The sequence below is a fragment of the Salvelinus fontinalis genome, chromosome 34, assembly GCF_029448725.1.
Source record: "Salvelinus fontinalis isolate EN_2023a chromosome 34, ASM2944872v1, whole genome shotgun sequence".
NCBI lineage: Eukaryota > Metazoa > Chordata > Actinopteri > Salmoniformes > Salmonidae > Salvelinus > Salvelinus fontinalis.
Genome location: NC_074698.1, coordinates 38,962,833 through 38,983,813, shown reverse-complemented (window position 1 = coordinate 38,983,813; position 20,981 = coordinate 38,962,833). Strand labels below are relative to the sequence as shown.

The 20,981-nt window shown below is 42.9% G+C and overlaps 1 protein-coding gene across 1 annotated transcript in view; it reads left to right on the top strand.

Moving 5' to 3' along the window:
• Nucleotides 1-20,981, top strand: part of LOC129833877 (ras-related protein Rab-26-like) — a 101,834-nt gene that overhangs the window by 57,509 nt on the left and 23,344 nt on the right. The window contains exon 5 of the mRNA XM_055898722.1: nt 4,396-4,448. Coding sequence (XP_055754697.1) covers nt 4,396-4,448 — 53 coding nt within the window. The remainder of the gene's footprint in view (nt 1-4,395; nt 4,449-20,981) is intronic.

Sequence of the window (20,981 nt, the reverse complement as noted above, 5' to 3'; positions counted from 1 at the left end):
TTTTCAGCGCTGAGATTATTGTGCGCAGTGCATAAAACGTTTTCCAAAAATAATAAATCTCTCTCTCTCTATATATATATATATATATATATATATATTATTATCTTTCTCCTCCTCTCTCTCTGTTCTCTCCCTTTGAGGAGAACCCTGTCTGGCAATCAGACAGATAAGAGAGACAGGACATCAACCAGAAACAAATAGCCCAGTGGAGAGACACTACTATAGCCTAGCCTACACTCGCTCTACTTAGACAGGGATTTATGTGGAAGTGGCTAAATTAATCATCCTGGTTTTTAGATGGTGAATAGCCTGGTCCCAGATCTGTTTGTGTTGTCTTGCCAGCTCCAAAACAATGACCTCGGGAAATAGCAAGACAGCACAAACAGATCTGAGATAAAGCTAGAGAGAGAACACACACTCCCCTCCTCTGTTTTCTCATTACTCTAATCTTTCATCTTTCCCTAATTGTTTACCATCCTACAGAAATCTACAGTCATTGCTCAGAGAGAGAGAGAGAGTCATTTAATATTCTCTCATATCTTTTGGGTGAAATATCACAGCAGCAAGATTTGTGAGCTGTTGTCACAAGAAAAGGGCAACCAGTGAAGAACAAACACCATTGTAAATAGTGTATGAGTTGAGTTGTAAAACTCATATTTATTTATTTTCACTTTTGTAGTTGAACTATTTGCACATCGTTACAACACTGTATATAGAAATAATAATACATTTGAAATGTCGTTATTCTTTTGGAACTTTTGTCTAATGTTTGCTGTTCATTTTTTGTGTGATAATTTCACTTTTGTATATGATCTATTTCACTTGCTTTGGCAATGGAAACATATGTTTCCCGTGTCAATAAATCCCCTTAAATCGGAGACGGAGGGAGAGAGAGATTTTGGGAAAAGACCGTCCTCTCTCTCGGAGTGGCAGCACACTCAGCCACAGAGGAGCATGATAAATGAAATGTGCTGTTGTCTGTGGATGTTTTTTTTATTTTTTATTTCACCTTTATTTAACCAGGTAGGCTAGTTGAGAACAAGTTCTCATTTGCAACTGCGACCTGGCCAAGATAAAGCATAGCAGTGTGAACAGACAACAACACAGAGTTACACATGGAGTAAACAATAAACAAGTCAATAACATGGTAGGAAAAAGAGAATCTATATACAATGTGTGCAAAAGGCATGAGGTAGGCAATAAATCGAATAATTACAATTTAGCAGATTAACACTGGAGTGATAAATCATCAGATGATCATGTGCAAGAAGAGATACTGGTGTGCAAAAGAGCAGAAAGTAAATAAATAAAAGCAGTATGGGGGTGAGGTAGGTAAATTGGGTGGGTAGTTTACAGATGGACTATGTACAGCTGCAGCGGTTCCTGTAGGAAGGAGAGCTGTGGGTAGACTGGGTAGGCTAGGCTGGTGTGTTCCGCATGGGGATCAGTGTAGGGTGTGGTGGAGTTTGGTGATTTACAACTTAGAGAGGGAGGGGTGGGATGAAGAGTGGGAGGAGTGTATTATTTTAGGGACGGTTATGGATGTATTCTGTGACGAGAGAGTGTGTGTGCGCGCGCCTACCTCCATCTCTCAGTACCTCTGTTGTCTTGTCTTGACTATCATTAATGTGATGTCGATTGTTTTATAACATCTATTAACTATGTTTCATTATTATGATAATTAAATTAATCCCGCAACAATTAACTCATTCACAATCTTGGGGCACCACGGAAAAAGTTTATTTAACGAGTTACCGTTTTCCGAATTAACTCTTAAATATATAAACATCTCTTACATTGTCACCAATCAAACATTAATTATTTGTTTTTCTTCTATCAGTCTCATTCCGAATGTCGCAAACTCTTGGATATCTGCACGAACTCTAGCATAAATGATGAATCAGTGATATACCAATTAGCTTAATTATTTATTTACTAACTAACTAAATAATCACACAGAAGTGCGTTAACACGGCCATCTTCTCCTCTGCGGGAGAGAGAGGGCGCTGTAGAGCGGACCCACTGTAACCTGATCCTTCAGATTCTCATCTCTACCTCCATCTCTCAGTATCTCTCTCTTCTCATCTCTACCTCCATCTCTCAGTATCTCTCTCTTCTCATCTCTACCTCCATCTCTCAGTATCTCTCTCTTCTCATCTCTACCTCCATCTCTCAGTATCTCTCTCTTCTCATCTCTACCTCCATCTCTCAGTATCTCTCTCTTCTCATCTCTACCTCCATCTCTCCGTATCTCTCTCTTCTCATCTCTACCTCCATCTCTCAGTATCTCTCTCTTCTCAACTCTACCTCCATCTCTCAGTATCTCTCTCTTCTCATCTCTACCTCCATCTCTCCGTATCTCTCTCTTCTCATCTCTACCTCCATCTCTCAGTATCTCTCTCTTCTCAACTCTACCTCCATCTCTCACTATCTCTCCTCATCTCAACTCTACCTCCATCTCTCACTATCTCTCTCTTCTCAACTCTACCTCCATCTCTCACTATCTCTCTTCTCATCTCGCTTCTCATCTCTACCTCCATCTCTCTTCTCATCTCTACCTCCATCTCTCTTCTCATCTCTACCTCAATGTCTCTTCTCAACTCTACCTCCATCTCTCACTTTCTCTCTCTTCTCAACTCTACCTCCATCTCTCACAATCGCTCTCTTCTCATCTCTACCTCCATCTCTCAGTATCTCTCTCTTCTCATCTCTACCTCCATCTCTCAGTATCTCTCTCTTCTCATCTCTACCTCCATCTCTCCGTATCTCTCTCTTCTCATCTCTACCTCCATCTCTCAGTATCTCTCTCTTCTCAACTCTACCTCCATCTCTCAGTATCTCTCTCTTCTCATCTCTACCTCCATCTCTCCGTATCTCTCTCTTCTCATCTCTACCTCCATCTCTCAGTATCTCTCTCTTCTCATCTCTACCTCCATCTCTCACTATCTCTCCTCATCTCAACTCTACCTCCATCTCTCACTATCTCTCTCTTCTCAACTCTACCTCCATCTCTCACTATCTCTCTTCTCATCTCGCTTCTCATCTCTACCTCCATCTCTCTTCTCATCTCTACCTCCATCTCTCTTCTCATCTCTACCTCAATGTCTCTTCTCAACTCTACCTCCATCTCTCACTTTCTCTCTCTTCTCAACTCTACCTCCATCTCTCACAATCGCTCTCTTCTCATCTCTACCTCCATCTCTCTCTCACTATATCTCTCTTCTCAACTCTACCTCCATCTCTCTCTCTCACTATCTATCTCTTCTCAACTCTACCTCCATCTCTCTCTCTCTTCTCAACTCTACCTCCATCTCTCTCGCTCACTATCTCTCTCTTCTCAACTCTACCTCCATCTCTCTCGCTCACTATCGCTCTCTTCTCAACTCTACCTCCATCTCTCTCGCTCACTATCGCTCTCTTCTCAACTCTACCTCCATCTCTCTCGCTCACTATCTCTCTCTTCTCAACTCTACCTCCATCTCTCTCGCTCACTATCTCTCTCTTCTCAACTCTACCTCCATCTCTCTCGCTCACTATCTCTCTCTTCTCAACTCTACCTCCATCTCTCTCTCTCACTATCTCTCTCTTCTCAACTCTACCTCCATCTCTCTCGCTCACTATCTCTCTCTTCTCAACTCTACCTCACCATCTCTCACTATCTTTCTCTTCTCAACTCTACCTCCATCTCAACTCTACATCACTATCTGTCTCTTCTCAACTCTACCATATCTCTCTTCTCATCTCTCCACCTACCTCCAGGTGTTGTCTGAATCAGTTTAATATCACACTGTCTGGATCAGTTTAATGGTTAACTATATTTCACACTGTTTGGATCAGTTTAATGTGTAACTATTTATCACACTGTCTGGATCAGTTTAATGGGGAGCGATCTATCACACTGTCTGTGGATCATCTATCATATAAACAGGAGCATATGATATGTTTGTTAGGTCTTTTGAAATATGTATTGTGTAAGAATTGCTTGTCATAAAGGATATATCTGAAAAGGAATGTTTACACATTTATAGGCCTTGTCCTCTCTGAGCCTGGGCAGGCTGACTGGCTGTGTAGGGCAGGCTTGTCTTAATCAGGCCCGCAGAGAGCAAGAAGGAGAATGTACTCTGTGTTATGTGCCTTCCTTATGTAAAGGAACTCGGTCAACCGGGAACTAATTGGGAAGCCACAGGTCCAAGAGGCTAAGCCTATAGGACAAATTGGAGCATTAGCCAAGAATTTGTTTCAAATTAACTCTTTGTTGTCAATGGGTTCTGCCAGGCCTGCTACTTCACTAACATTTACTTTTGCTCTCTCCCACTTCTTCTCTCTCTCTCTCCTCTCTCTCTATCTTTCTTGCTCCCGTCTCTCTCTCTTTCGCTCTCTCTCTCTCTCTCTTAGCTCTCCTGCTGCTGTATGACGTGACCAACAGAACATCTTTTGACAACATCAAGGTAGGACTCTCCATTTATCTTCTTCTTTTCTCTTCCCCCCTCTTCTTTTGTTCTAATAAGCCCTGAAAATAGCCTGTAATAAGCTGTTTGATAATGGAGAAAATATGTCTGTCTCTCAAGTGTCATTTTGTAACAAAGCCATAACAGTGTAATGATATATCATTATATTGCGCGTGGGAGGGATGTAATTTTCTTTATCTGCTGCTGCTGCACCTGTCAGCAATAGGGAGAGGGGGAGAGATTGTACCCCTGTGTGTGTGATTGACAGTGTAGCTTTAGCCCTTGGGGGGCTGTTAGTCCCGGCTGTCTGTGTGACTCTGTCTCCCTATAGGCTGCCTCAAGGACCATCCGTCTGTCTGTCTTTCTGTCCGTCCGTCTCCCAGCCTGCCTATCTCTTGTTCTCCTCATCCCCAGAGCTCTCAGGGGAGCCTCTAACAGTGTGCTGATGGCCACTGAACGGATGTGGCTCACAGGGCGTGTTATCTGTCACTCTGTGGTGTTGCCTCAGACCTGTGATTAGTGATTCTACGAGATGGAAAAATCAGGTGTTCTGTCTACTCACCACATAACTTGTGCTATTCAATTTCAAGTTTGATGTTTTTTCTAACGTCAAATGTTTTTAGGGAAGCCTATGCAATTTTCTGAAAAGATATGGTAAAGTTTTACACCAAAGCATCAACACTTGTGGCAATCATTGGTACATTGATTTGTATTCATTGTTTCCCTTACACCTCATGCCCATGAACTTGACCTGCTGCCTACCAGACCTGCGTTCAAATACTATTTGAAATAATAGTATTAATTTTTACATTTACATTTTAGTCATTTAGCAGACGCTCTTATCCAGAGCGACTTACAGTAGAGTGCATACATTTTATTACATTTTACATACTGAGACAAGGATATCCCTACCGGCCAAACCCTCCCTAACCCGGGCGACGCTATGCCAATTGTGCGTCGCCTCACGGACCTCCCGGTTGCGGCCGGCTGCGACAGAGCCTGTAGTGTCCCATGCCTCTATGTTTGTCCCATCACTTGCTATAGCTTCATTAAATGACTCTTCTTCAAAGGGCTCTCTTACTGTACATGCTATCTTGCATGGGAAGGCAATTTGGTTCATAATGCCAATGGCTACCGAAATCTCACCACCCACTGAAATAAATGTCTTTTTTTATTGCGAGTCTTTTTAAAATTCCTTATTTTTATGAGAAATATTTTCTCCAAGCCTCGTGAAAGGGTGTTTAGAATGGGACATGGGAAGAAACTTTAACAATTCTATCATAATTTCTACAATGTGTGAACTTGTGTCATGGCCAGGGCAGAACCATGGGCTGAGCCGTGAAAGTGAATAAAGGAATGGAGTGGAATAGAGATGACAGTTAGAGAAGTGCATAGAGTTGGGAAGCAAGAGAGTGAGAGGATGAAGGGGGAGGGATGAGGGGGGGAAAGAGTGTGAGAGAGGAGAGAGAGATCCGCATATGGTGTGATAATAGCAGGCTCATGCTTCACCCATTTTCTGACAGACACTACCAGCCCAGTACTCACTTCTTTAGAACTACACTCTTAGAAAAAAGGGTTCCAAAAGAGTTCTTCGGCTGTCCCCATAGGATAACCCTTTTTGGTTCCAGGTAGAACTTCCATGAAGAACTGTCAGTGAAAAGTGTTTAACATGGAACCCAGAAGTGTTCTTCCTGGAACCAAAAGGGTTTTTCAAATGGTTCTTCTGTGGGGACAGCCGAAGAACTGTTTTAGGTTCTAGATAGCACCTTTGTTTCTAAGAGTGTGACATCTTCTATGTATTACAGTTATTTAACTGTACCCTACTGTAACAGTCGTTTTGTTGTGTGTTGATGTTGAAGGGTAGGTTTGCCTCATTTGTTTGAACAAGACTTCCAATGCTTTCAGTGCCATGGGTATGTTATCAATGACATCTGCAAGTCATTTACATCCTGCGTATATTATTTATCTAAAAGCTTTTCTCTTCCCACTACATGAAAAGGGAGAGGTCATTTAGCAGAAGCTTTTATACAAACGTAGCTACAGACTGCGTACATGTTAGTATACGTATGTGATCCCACCAGGAATCAAACCCACAACCCTGGTGTTGCTGGCGCCACACTCTTACCAACTGAGCAACACAGGATCACATGTCTTTGTCTAGAATGATGTGCCAAACAACCTGGTGTTGCTGGCGCCACACTCTTACCAACTGAGCAACACAGGATCACATGTCTTTGTCCAGAATGATGTGCCAAACAACCTGGTGTTGCTAGCGCCACACTCTTACCAACTGAGCAACACAGGATCACATGTCTTTGTCCAGAATGATGTGCCAAACAACCTGGTGTTGCTGGCGCCACACTCTTACGAACTGAGCAACACAGGATCACATGTCTTTGTCTAGAATGATGTGCCAAACAACCTGGTGTTGCTAGCGCCACACTCTTACCAACTGAGCAACACAGGATCACATGTCTTTGTCCAGAATGATGTGCCAAACAACCTGGTGTTGCTAGCGCCACACTCTTACCAACTGAGCAACACAGGATCACATGTCTTTGTCCAGAATGATGTGCCAAACAACCTGGTGTTGCTGGCGCCACACTCTTACCAACTGAGCAACACCGGATCACATGTCTTTGTCTAGAATGATGTGCCAAACAACCTGGTGTTGCTGGCGCCACACTCTTACCAACTGAGCAACACAGGATCACATGTCTTTGTCTAGAATGATGTGCCAAACAACCTGGTGTTGCTGGCGCCACACTCTTACCAACTGAGCAACACAGGATCACATGTCTTTGTCCAGAATGATGTGCCAAACAACCTGGTGTTGTTTCCACAAAGTTGTCTTCCTATACAACAGAGGGTGTGGTCATTCTTAACAGCCATGGGAGATGAGAGTCCTTTAGAAGAAGGGATTTAGAGAAGAGAGGACAGAGGGATAAAGAGAATTGTTCTTGTTATTGCCACTCAGTTCAAAGAGATAAATATGGTTTGGCCATCTGCCCAGAGATGAGGACTATAAAGCCAGGTTCTCCTGGAGAGGCAGCTGTGTCTCACCCGCAATTACTGTCACTACCACTGGACATGAGAATGAGAGAGAAGCCATTCCATCTCTCCTCTCCCTTCTTCCCTCCTCACCTGACATGACCTCTCCTCTTTTCCTTTCCTCTTCACTCTCTTCCTCTCCTCCCTTTCCATCTCCTCTCTTTTCAGATCCCCTCCCTCTCCCATCTTCCCCTCCCTCTCCTCTCCTGTCTTCTCCTCCTCTCATCTCCCTTGCCTTGGCATCCTCATTCAGTCACTGAAGATTACAGCTGCGGTGACACACTGACGGGCTGCAGATGCCCAGCGGTGCTTCGCTGCCTAACGACCATAACGAGAGCTAATACATGTTAATTAATGCTAATGGTGATGAATACCAAAAAACAGGCCGAGGAAGGAACGAGAAACGGGTTGGCCAATCCTTCGATCCTCTATCCCCCTAACCCTCTATCTATCGCCCCCCTGCCATGAATCATACTAGCCCCAGATGACATTGGAGTGGGACACACATCAGAACCACAGGAGACTGAGAATGGCCCTTGGGAGAGCTACTGATCATGCACGGTGTCCTTCAAAACTAACCGACTTTAAACTGTAAGGGAGTGAATGTTATTTATAATAAGGATTACAAGAAGAATACCAGACCTCTCTGAAATGAAAATGGATGGACTGTCACGTTCCTGACCTTATTTCATTTGTTCAGTCTTTGTTTAGTTGGTCAGGACGTGAGCTGGGTGGGCATTCTATGTTATGTGTTTCTATGTTGGGTTTATTGTTTGGCCTAATATGGTTCTCAATCAGAGGCAGGTGTTTGTCATTGTCTCTGATTGGGAACCATAATAAGGTTGCCTGTTTTCACTGTTTGTTTGTGGGTGATTGTTGCCGTGTCTGTGTTTGTTCGCCACACGGTACTGTTTTCGTTCATTTGTTCACGTCGTTTATTGTTTTGTATTTTGTCAGTGTTCTGTTTTTTGGATCATCATTAAAATTCATCATCATGAACATTTACCACGCCGCGCCTTGGTCCTTCTCTCTTCCACCTAACGACGATCGTGACATGGTCCTCCATTCAGCAAAATATATTTGACCTAAACCCTCCCTGAACACTTGATAAAAAAAGAAGTGACCTTCCCGTATACCACTAATAATAATTAAAACAATGTGGATAGCAGAGAACATGTCTACCGTTTACCCTCACTTCTTGGACAGACCAGAGCCTTAGATATGCAGTTTTGGAAACTGTTCTTTGTTTTGCAACCATTACATGGCAACGCAGGAATGTAGATCTTTTTGTTATAGTGTACAGGGCTGCAGGACAGAAGGTTGACGATTCGCAGACCACCGTGGACAAGAGTAGGGGTGGAAAGACGGATGGATGGGTAAAATCACTGAGGAAGCCAAGCCAGGAACAAATACATATTTCACCCTATGTTGTGATGTTCATTTATACGCCACCGTGATATACAATAACACCGTGACAACAAAAAGACAACCGTCACACAGTGGCGGAATAAATTCAACTACACATACGTTTGTTTCATCACAAAACCGAAGAGCCACGTCGGTCCGGTGAAGTCCACAAAGCAAATATTGATTTCTGTGTGCGTGCGTCAGCAAGTACATTATTTTGGGGGGGACTCACCCTATTTGTGTAGGGTGCCGTCTTTCGGATGGGACGTTAAACGGGTGTCCTGACTCTCTGAGGTCATTAAAGATCCCATGGCACTTATCGTAAGAGTAGGGGTGTTAACCCCGGAGTCCTGGCTAAATTCCCAATCTGACCCTCAAACCATCATGGTCACCTAATAATCCCTAGTTTACAATTCATCCCCCTCCTCTCCCCTGTAACTATTCCCCAGGTCGTTGCTGCAAATGAGAACGTGTTCTCAGTCAACTTACCTGGTAAAATAACGGTAAAATAAAAATAAAAAAAATTGTAGACTATTTGAACACCAATGCCATCCTCCTTTCTTTCATGTTGGCAAAACGGTCTATGGCTCTGTACGCTTTTAGTTTTGGTTTTCATAAGCTAGCAAACATTTTTGCTAGGTAGCCTAACTTCCTTGCATGGGCAACAATGAACCAGCTAGGTTAGCTAGCTGGTTAACGTGAGTCTACTAGGCTACATATTGAACTTCAATCATCTCAGGCCAGTGGCCATATACAGAGCATTCGGAAAGTATTCAGACACCTTGACTTTTTCCACATTTTGTTTTGTTACAACCTTATTCTAAAATGGAATAAGGCTTTTCCTCATTAATTTACACACAGTACCCCATAATGAAAAAGCAAAAACAGGTTTTTAGACATAAAAAACGGAAATATGAAGTATTCAGACCCTGTACTCCTTACTTTGTTGAAGCACCTTTTGGCAGCGATTAAAGTCTCAAGTCTTCTTGGGTATGACGTTACAAGGTTGGTACACCTGTATTTGCGGAGTTTCTCCAATTCTTCTCTGCAGATTCACTCATGCTCTGTCAGGTTGGATGGAGAGCGTCGCTGCACAGCGATTTTTCAGGTCTCTCCATAAATGTTAGATCGGGTTCATGTCCGGGCTTCATGTTCGGCATTCAAAGACTTGTCCTGAAGCCACTCCTGCGTTGTCTTTGCTGTGTGCTTAGGGTCGTTGTCCTGTTGGAAGGTGAACCTTCACCTCAGTCTGAGGTCCTGAGTACTCTGGAGAAGGTTTTCATCAAGGATCTCTTTGTGCTTTGCTCCGTTCATCTTACCCTCTATCCGGACTAGTCTCCCAGTCCGTGCCGCTGAAAAACATTCCCACAGCATCATGCAGCCACCAACATGCTTCACCGTAGGGATGGTGCCAGGTTTCCTCCAGACATGACGCTTGGCATTCAGGCCAAATAGTTTGAGAATCTTGTTTCTCATGGTCTGAGAGTCCTTTAGGTGCCTTTTGGCAAACTCAAAGCGGGTTGTCATGTGCCTTTTACTGAGGAGTGGCTTCCGTCTGGCCTCTACCATAAAGGCCTAATTGGTGAACTGCTGCAGAGATGGTTGTCCTTCTGGAATTTCTCCCATCTCCACAGAGGAACTCTGGATCTCTGTCAGAGTGACCATCGGGTTCTTGGTCACCTCCCTGACCAAGGCCCTTCTCCCCTGACTGCTCAATCTGGTCTGGCGGCCAGCTCTAGGAAGAGTCTTGGTGGTTCAAACTTCTTCCATATAATTGTTTTGTCAAGGGAGGCCAAATGCATGCTGGCATTAATCAATAATGCTACAGTGGCAACATGTCATACTCTTTTGTTCCAGACAGCATCAGATACATGGGCTACACATATTGAGACAGAGGGGCGCTGTTTCCCTCTGATTTTTTCAGGTGAGATTCAGCCACTTGCGAATTGATGGAAAATTCTGAAAACCCAGAGAGCAGAAAGATAAATGATTTTATAATATTTGTTTTTTAATTGGTGAAATATTTGGAAGTCTGCCTTCCCTTGGCATCCATGAATACAGGCCGCTGTGGAAAGCTCTCCTTTATAGTAAAAGGGTTGCATGAATCTATCATCGTATTTGCAGGTCCAAGAAAAATAGCCTTTCATGAACATTCCATGCAATTCTATGTCATTTGACATATTAGCAGAATATTTTTTTTATACCACACAAATTAATGAAATGACAGACTAAGAATGGACAGAGAGAGACCTAGGTGTTCATCTTATCATATTTCTCCAATGCCAAATCAGCATGTCTTGTTTGCAACGAAACTGTCCCTGTTTGTAAACAATTCAATCTGAGACATCGTCAGGAATCTGAGCACCACCCCAGACAGAGTAGGCCGACCGACACAGACAAATGTAAGTTTTAACTGCTGGCTACTCTTCTTCCGTGGCTTAACCCAACAAGTGATTACTTCCCAAGCAAAGTCTACTTTTTGTCTCCTGGGCTATATGTATCGGAGTCACGTCTGTCCCGGGTATTTTATAGCTTATGGATCATTTGATTGAGACCACACTAAATAGCCTTTATGCGCACATGATATTGCGAGCCCAGCGGAGAATCAGAGATGAGGGGCGGCATCCGGCACACATTGATATATAGCCTAATAAGCAACTTACTCTAAAACACTGAGAAATATTCATATTTCATCAATTACAAATGACATGACCCTCCCTTGGACTAGATTTAAACATACTAAACCCTTCCCTTGACTGAAAATGAAAAACATGACCCTCCCCCATTTTCCTCCAGGTAACCGTTCTGTACATGTCGATCAATCCCTAAGCAAGTGGTATTCCTAAAATTCCTTTAGAAGGGCACTTCACCCATTTTTAACATCATATTCATGATCTCGTGCATCATTCCAGTGTACATGGATATTATACATTCTTTAGTCAAGAGCTTTTCTTCTTTCTTCAAGATAAGAAGAAGGGGTCAAGCAAAATGAACAGCGTTGACCTGCATTTACCATTCACTACATCCCTGGTTGGACCCACAGAGACGCATCGCTAGTTACTGTGGTCAGTGCTGCTATAAATCGGGATTGTTTTCCTTATTGAACTGACCAGAGGACAAATTCGTCACTTTCAGACATTTTAATGGGAATAACCCCTCAGTGACCGATCAGCAGAGGAATAAATGTTTTTAGATCAGAAGACAGGTTTGAAGGAGGAACATCTAGGGTTATATAAACAAGCAAGTCCAAAGTAATTAAATCTGAGATATGTATGGAACCAATTGAACAGTTTTTAATCGAGTCCGTAAGGTTGTGTGGAACAAAATAATAATACAATCCTGAATATGAGTCCATTTGTCTCTTTTCTGCTGTAAAATGTAGTCCACTGTCAGTGGTCCTATTCCTATAAGTAATGGTGTACAGTAGTTATGTTAATGAGGCTGGCCCAGTAAGGGCAGTTACAGGCTGGAATATCAACGAACCAGCTATAGTAATGTCTATGCATTATCTTTGTTGTCCAACTAGCTTACTTCCTATGAACACAGGCAACACAAGGCTGGAAACATCTACCTGTATGGGGAGTTTACCTAGCAGTAGTTCTTCTGTTTGGTTTGTACAGTAAAACCCCACATCCATTCTGTGATTGTATTCAACCATAAAGAAAAAGAGCTACTGAGCCTAATGTTGTTCTGTCCAGCTTTTCATTTGGAGTTTCTTCCCCCAGGGTGCGTTGAGCGGTGGCTGTGCAGTGACCTGACATTGATCCAGGTATCTGCTCTGCTCACAGCACCAACGCCACTCCGCTTTATAACCACATGACCAATCAATGTCTCCAAATTGAATTGGGAATATTCAATCTGAATAAACTGCACGCTTTTTCTTGTGCAATTTGAATCAGCCCTTTTCACCCTCCAGATGTTCTATCTGCACTGAGGCTGTGTGAGTGTGTGTTTGTCTGCGTCTGTTTGTGTGTGTGTGTGTGTGTTTGCGTGCACCTGCCTGCACGTGTGCACACTCTTCAGACAGAGGAGAGACCACTGAAGGTAACAGCAGCAGAATTTAAACCTTTTGTTCTACGTTTTCCTTCATTCTCACAGTGCCTCAGGGGCCATGGGGCTACCTTCAAGTTTAAAATACTGCGTGTTTCTCTGCACACTTGTTATTTAAATGTCAGGCCACCTTGTCAGATGCCCGCCTGCTGTTTCAGAGTGAGCCGTGTTAACAGAGTAATAGAGGCTTCCAGGGGAATTGAATAGATGTTGGTCTGTGCATTTCTCACCTTTCCAGGCTCTGTTTGTGTTATTTAATAGGTTAATGATGTGCTGTATATCCAGTTACAGAGTTCCCCCTGATTTATTGAGGTAGAGACCTGTCAGAAAGACATGTGGAAATAGATGTTGAGGAGACGGTGGATTGTAAACTGTTTGAGAAGCAGCATCATAATGCTTGTGGGCAAATCAAAGCACTGAGACATGGATTTCATAGAATGACGTGTCATAACCCAACACTGTAACATGTTGATGGCTGCGTCCGGTGCTCATTACCTTGTCACTTATCAACATAATAGTTAAGGATCCAGTATAGATTCTATAGATTAGAACATCCGGCTCCAACCGTCATTAGCATGTCTGTTCCATAGCCTCTTCTTATGATTGCATGTCCTTGACTGTGATTGAATGCATGGACAGAGAGAGGTTCATCCCAAAAAGGGTTGTCACAGAACATTTATCCCCCATGACTAACAGTTCCTCCTGTGGATAGTTCCATTTCCCTTTACGTCAGCCTCGGGGAGAAACATGGCACTTCATCGTACACTACACACGCGCGCGCACGCACGCGCGCGCACACGCACACACGCACGCACGCACGGTGTCCGGAGACGCCTCATAAGATGTCACTTGATTTTAGTCACCAGCTCAATTTGATTTTGTGCGAGGGATGAACTAGCGTGTGGACCCAGCTGAGTGTGTCCAGGGTGGGACGATCACTGAGAGTGTAGCACTTTGTCTGCTTAGTGAGCCAGTGATTGGTGAGAGCAGCAGGGTGGTGAAGGTTACACCCATTTTGGCATTTGCATTAGAGGCAAGGCCGATTTAATTAGGGCCGATTTCAAGTTTTCAAAACAATTGGTAATTGGCATTTTTGGACGCCGATTATTGCCGATTGCATTGCAATCCACGAGGAGACTGCGTGGCAGGGTGACCACCTGTTACACGAGTGCAGCAAGGAGCCAAGGTAAGTTGCTAGCTAGCATTAAACTTATCTTATAAAAACAATCTTAACATAATCACTAGTTAACTACACATGGTTGATATTACTAGTTTAACTAGCTTGTCCTGCGTTGCATATAATCGATGCGCTGCCTGTTAATTTATCATCGAATCACAGCCTACTTCACCAAACGGGTGATTATTTAACAAAAGCGCATTCGCGAAAAAAGCACAATCGTTGCACCAATGTACTTAACCATAAACATCAATGCCTTTCTTAAAATCAATACACAACTATATATTTTTAAACCTGAATATTTAGTTAAAGGAAATTCATGTTAGCAGGCAATAATAACTAGGGAAATTGTCACTTCTCTTGCGTTCAGTGCAAGCAGAGTCAGGGTATATGCATCAGTTTGGGCCGCCTGGCTCGTTGCGAACTGTGTGAAGACCATTTCTACCTAACAAAGACCATAATTAATTTGCCAGAATTTTACGTAATTATGACATAACATTGAAGGTTGTGCAATGTAACAGGAATATTTAGACTTAGGGTTGCCACCCGTTAGATAAAATATGTAACGGTTCCGTATTTCACTGAAAGAATAAACGTTTTGTTTTCGAAATGATAGTTTCCGGATTTGACCATATTAATGACCTAAGGCTCGTATTTCTGTGTGTTTATTATATTATAATTAAGTCTATGATTTGATATTTGATAGAGCAGTCTGACTGAGTGGTGGTAGGCAGCAGCAGGCTCGTAAACATTAATTCAAACAGCACTTTCCTGCATTTGCCAGCAGCTCTTTGCAAATGCTTGAAGCACAGCGCTCTTTATGATTTAAAGTCTATCAACTCCCGAGATTAGGCTGGCAATAGTATAGTGCCTATAAAAACATCCAATAGTCAAAGGTATATGAAATACAAATTGTATAGAGAGAAATAGTCCTATAATTCCTACAATAACTACAACCTAAAACTTCTTAACTGGGAATATTGAAGACACATGTTAAAAGGAACCACCAGCTTTCATATGTTCTCATGTTCTAAGGAACTTAAACGTTAGCTTTTTTACACATATTGCACTTTTACTTTCTTCTCCAACACTTTGTTTCTGCATTATTTAAACCAAATTTAACATTTTGCATTATTTATTTGAGACTAAATATATTTTATTTATGTATTATATCTAGGTAGCTATCTATATAAAATGTATTTTTGAATATGCCTTGGACTGTGCCAACAGTGCCAATGAAGGTTTCACAATAATTCCAGAAGACAGAAAGTTGCATCTGTCCTGTCCCCTCAGTCCTTCTGTGTTTAGGACTGTATTCCAGCCCAGCGGAGGGAAGTTGAATGGGGAGCATTATTGTAATCGGAGGTCAGTCTGGCACTTATCTCTTCGATTTGCACAATAATGTACCTACTGTTTTTGCCAATAAAGTATTTTTTTCTTCCTTGTAGGCATATATTGATGAAACATTAATATTTAGAAAAGGTCGAGACAGAGTTCTGGCAGGCACTGTCTAGGCTAGTCTCTGAACATAGGTTTGGTGAAGCAGTTATGCCTTCGATTTGCTCAGTAATGCACCTTCTGTTGTTGCCAATAAAGATTTTTTGCCTTGTACAGTGATGAGGCGTGAATATTCAGAAGTCAAGACAGAGTTCTGGGTACTGACTGGTCATTGTGCTGTATAGCTGTTCCCTTCCTCATCGTGTACCCTTGATAAGCACTCTTGGCACTCTATAAAATATCCCCCCCAAAATGGTTTATCAGTCTCATAATGTGTTTGGTTACAGTGGAGGTATCCCCCCCAAAATGGTCTATCAGTCTCATAATGTGTTTGGTTACAGTGGAGGTATCCCCCCCAAAATGGTTTATCAGTCTCATAATGTGTTTGGTTACAGTGGAGGTATCCCCCCCAAAATGGTCTATCAGTCTCATAATGTGTTTGGTTACAGTGGAGGTATCCCCCCCAAAATGGTTTATCAGTCTCATAATGTGTTTGGTTACAGTGGAGGTATCCCCCCCAAAATGATCTATCAGTCTCATAATGTGTTTAGTTACAGTGGAGGTATCCCCCTCAAAATGATCTATCAGTCTCATAATGTGTTTAGTTACAGTGGAGGTATCCCCCCCAAAATGATCTATCAGTCTCATAATGTGTTTGGTTACAGTGGAGGTATCCCCCCCAAAATGGTCTATCAGTCTCATAATGTGTTTGGTTACAGTGGAGGTATCCCCCTCAAAATTATCTATCAGTCTCATAATGTGTTTGGTTACAGTGGAGATAGATAGTTTTGAGGGAGATATCTATCATGTCACCAGAATAACACCCTCAATATGTATTGGAAAGGAGCATCAAGTTCATCACCTTGCAAGTTCATCATAACTTATTTCATCTGTAGCTTAATAAACTGTATGATTTCCCGAGTCGTAGTGGGAGGACCACACAACATGTCATCGCGAGACTCCAAGTTTACTTCGATATGATTGCTACTATGTCAATATTTGCACCCAGACGTTGCTAAATAACCATTTGAAATAACCATGTGTGTGTCTCAGAGAAGGAGGAGCACATATTTCCGTTCATAATTTTCAGCACTACAGTGCACAACAAAGTGCACTTTATGACATTTACATTACATTTAAGTCATTTAGCAGACGCTCTTATCCAGAGCGACTTACAAATTGGTGCATTCACCTTATGACATCCAGTGGAACAGCCACTTTACAATAGTGCATCTAAATCTTTTAAGGGGGGGGGGGGGGGCAGAAGGATTGCTTTATCCTATCCTAGGTATTCCTAGAAGAGGTGGGGTTTCAGGTGTTTTCGGAAGGTGGTGATTGACTCCGCTGTCCTGGCGTCGTGAGGGAGTTTGTTCCACCATTGGGGTGCCAGAGCATCGAACAGTTTTGACTGGGCTGAGCGGGAACTGTACTTCCTCAGTGGTAGGGAGGCGAGCAGGCCAGAGGTGGATGAACGCAGTGCCCTTGTTTGGGTGTAGGGCCTGATCAGAGCCTGAAGGTACTGAGGTGCCGTTCCCCTCACAGCTCCGTCGGCAAGCACCATGGTCTTGTAGCGGATGCGAGCTTCTTATGAGTGGGGGCTACAGTAAATTGTTACCAGACAACATCAGTCTAGGTAAGCTCAAACTGAAAAGGTCTTTAACCAGGTCCACTTTATTCAACCAACTTACTTGGAGAGCCACTGAACTGACATATTTAAAAATAAATCAACTTTTGGCATTTGCATGCCATTCCACCTCTCCCTCTTTTATTGAAATGCGTGAGAACTTTCAAATATTAGTTTCCAACTTTGTATGAATACATTCCCTATTAGGGGAAAAACCTATTCACCGTAATAATGCGTCTCGTGCTCTGCCAAGGACATAGGGTATAGGGTGTCATTTGGGACAAATCCTATGTGGTGCACTACTTTTGACCAGGTCCTATGGGGCTCTGGTCAAAAGTAGTGCACTATGTAGAGAATAGGGTGTCTTGTGGGATGCAACCATAAGGCTTTGTGAGCTGAATACATTTCTGCAGTATAATTGCCCATCACTGTCAGTGTGTGTAACGCATAACAGGCGCTAATGCAGGACTTTTGTTTTACACCTGGTTCAATTAGGCCCATGAAGAGGACGCATGCCACTGAGGGGCTGACACCAACATGAGGGGGTGTAGAGATCATGCTAAGTGTGATAGCATGCTTGGGGATAGGCGGCAGTGTGATGGGTGCACTAATGTTAATTGATTCCAACCAATGTGGGATGTTTGGAATTTTAAGGAGGAAAGGAGAGGAAGCAATGAATAGCTAAGCTAAATCCAACCCCTCCCATGTCTACCTACATTATATATTTATTTAGTTCTTTCTTTCTCTCTTCCCTCTTCATCCGCCTCTTACGGAATCACTTTCCCTCTACCTTTCTATCCCCCCTCTATCTTCCTCCTCACCCCCTTGTTGAATCACTTTCCCTCTACCTTTCTATCCCCCCTCTATCTTCCTCCTCACCCCCTTGTTGAATCACTTTCCCTCTACCTTTCTATCCCCCCTCTATCTTCCTCCTCACCCCCTTGTTGAATCACTTTCCCTCTACCTTTCTATCCCCCCTCTATCTTCCTCCTCACCCCCTTGTTGAATCACTTTCCCTCTACCTTTCTATCCCCCTCTATCTTCCTCCTATCTTCCCCTTGTTGAATCACTCCCCCTTTATAGTTCTCTCTACCTCTCATTAGCTCTCTCTCTCTTCCCCTATTTCTCTCTACCTCTCATTAGCTCTGTCTCTTCCCCTATTTCTCTNTCTTCCTCCTATCTTCCCCTTGTTGAATCACTCCCCCTTTATATTTCTCTCTACCTCTCATTAGCTCTCTCTCTTCCCCTATTTCTCTCTGTGATGAGGTCGGTCTTGATCACTCCTTGATCCCACATTAAGTCTATTTTAAGTCAGCCTGGTGCTTTGTAGTCTCCGCTGTGAGGTTGGGGCGATAGTGAGACGTCGGGGTTAAACTGTGCTCTGCATAGCTTTTTAATTGTTGCTATATTTACTTGTTTTGGTTCTAAAGGGCATGCAACGTGAGCAGGGTGCAAGACCTTCTGTTGCTCTGTCAAGGCTGTCTTTAAGCTGAGGAATACATCTTGCCCCCTCTGTCTCTCTTGGTCTCTGTTTCTCTCTCTCTTTTTCACAAGAGCTTCAAAAGAATACAGACATTTTAAATGGTCTGTATGGTCTCTCTCTCTCTCGTCTACTGTTCAAGGTCTATTCCTCTCTTTGACAAGTTCAACTTTCCTAATGCTTGTCTCTGGGGTGGTTTCTCCTCCACAACTGTGAAAATATATATTATTATTTTTCTAACCTGTCTTTTTGTCTTCATCAAGGAGCCATGACCAGATAGTTTGGATGGGCCAAGCAGAATGATACTAAAGTGGGAAGGTTGGGAGAGATACTGAGTACTGCCTCAGGGCATCACCAGGGAGATAGTTACATTCTCTTCTTACTCTAGCTGCATCAGCACATTCACTTAATCCCTGAGATAGAGAGCAGGAGCGGGAGGGAGGGAGGGAGCAGGGGAGCGGGATTGTTTTTTTAGTTTCACTTCACTAGGAGGCCAATGACTTGTTCATCTGAATTGGATCTCTAACCTGCGACCCACGAGCTGAATATGTCCCGTGAGTCGATTTAATGTGGCTCTGAAGACCATTTATAGTGGGTCTACTCTAGCCTCTTTGACTTAAGAAAAAATGCTGGAGCAGTGTGGTGTTCAAGCGAACTGCTGATAATATCAGTCGCTCACAGGGACTTTTCCCTCTGAGAAGTGAAGTTGGGATGGATTTTGTTAAACTTGGGCTAGACTGCTGATGGGATACTGCCTCAAGAGGGGAGAGGAGACATGAGAGAGCCTGTACTGTCACACACACACTATGACAGCTCCCATCACTCTTCATAAACACTTCAGTCAAAGGCAGGTTGGACAGACTCCACTCTCATCCCTCTCAGCAGATTCAAGCATCAGTCAGCTCTTTTTTTATGAACACGAAAATAGCTTTTGTTTTCCGCTGCCGCCCCTGGCCAGAGAAATTAGACAATGAGGGAGATGACTTTGTTGTCTTCAGTTTTAGTTTTGTGTGACAGGTTTTTTCTGTAGGCAGGTGAATGAATGTCATTAGATGTGTTTTTACTTCCTATTTGTATAGTTTGCAGTGTAATGTAGTGATTACGGCTAATTCCACTGAACATTCAGTCATTCTGCTGAGATACTGTTTACCATGAGCTACTGTTTACCAGCAGTTACTGTTTACCATGAGCTACTGTTTACCAGCAGTTACTGTTTAACATGAGCTACTGTTTAACATGAGCTACTGTTTACCAGCAGTTACTGTTTACCATCAGTTACTGTTTACCATGAGCTACTGTTTACCAGCAGTTACTGTTTAACATGAGCTACTGTTTACCATCAGTTACTGTTTACCATGAGCTACTGTTTACCAGCAGTTACTGTTTAACATGAGCTACTGTTTACCATCAGTTACTGTTTACCATGAGCTACTGTTTACCATCAGTTACTGTTTAACATGAGCTACTGTTTACCATCAGTTACTGTTCACCATGAGCTACTGTTTACCAGCAGTTACTGTTTAACATGAGCTACTGTTTACCATCAGTTACTGTTTACCATGAGCTACTGTTTACCAGCAGTTACTGTTTAACATGAGCTACTGTTTACCAGCAGTTACTGTTTACCGTGTGTGTGTGTGTGTGTGTGTGTGTGTGTGTGTGTGTGTGTGTGTGTGTGTGTGTGTGTGTGTGTGTGTGTGTGTGTGCATGACAGTTCTCTGTGTGTTTGTATATGAGAGGATACAGGTGCAGTAGAGAGTCATTATACACCAGCACTAACAGCATGTCCTGAAACATGGTAATCTCAACAAGTGACTTTCTTTTCTTCGCTAAGTCTATCCTAGCGTTCATGTCGATCATGTTCCCCCTCCCTGGAGATGAGGCCTAGATTCTCCCAGAATCCCTAGATTCTCTACATGGTCTGTGTTCAAAATGGCACCCTAGTCCCCATATGATGCACTGCTTTTGAAAACAAGGGGCCCTATAAAGGGAATAGGGTGCCATTTGGGATGTAGATAATATAACTAGCGAGTGCTTTCTTCAGAGCCATCTTACCGTGACTGTGCCTGTTTCTGGGAGCCAGATTACACAGTGCTGTCTGTCTGTTTTATGAAGAAACTCAGATGATCAAAGAGCAGGCAGAACAGCACTGTCAGTCAGCCAGGGGAAATGTCCTCAGAGACTTACACAACAGTGTGACACAAACATCTGGGAGTTTGGTATGATGCCGTATAACACTGAGTAACA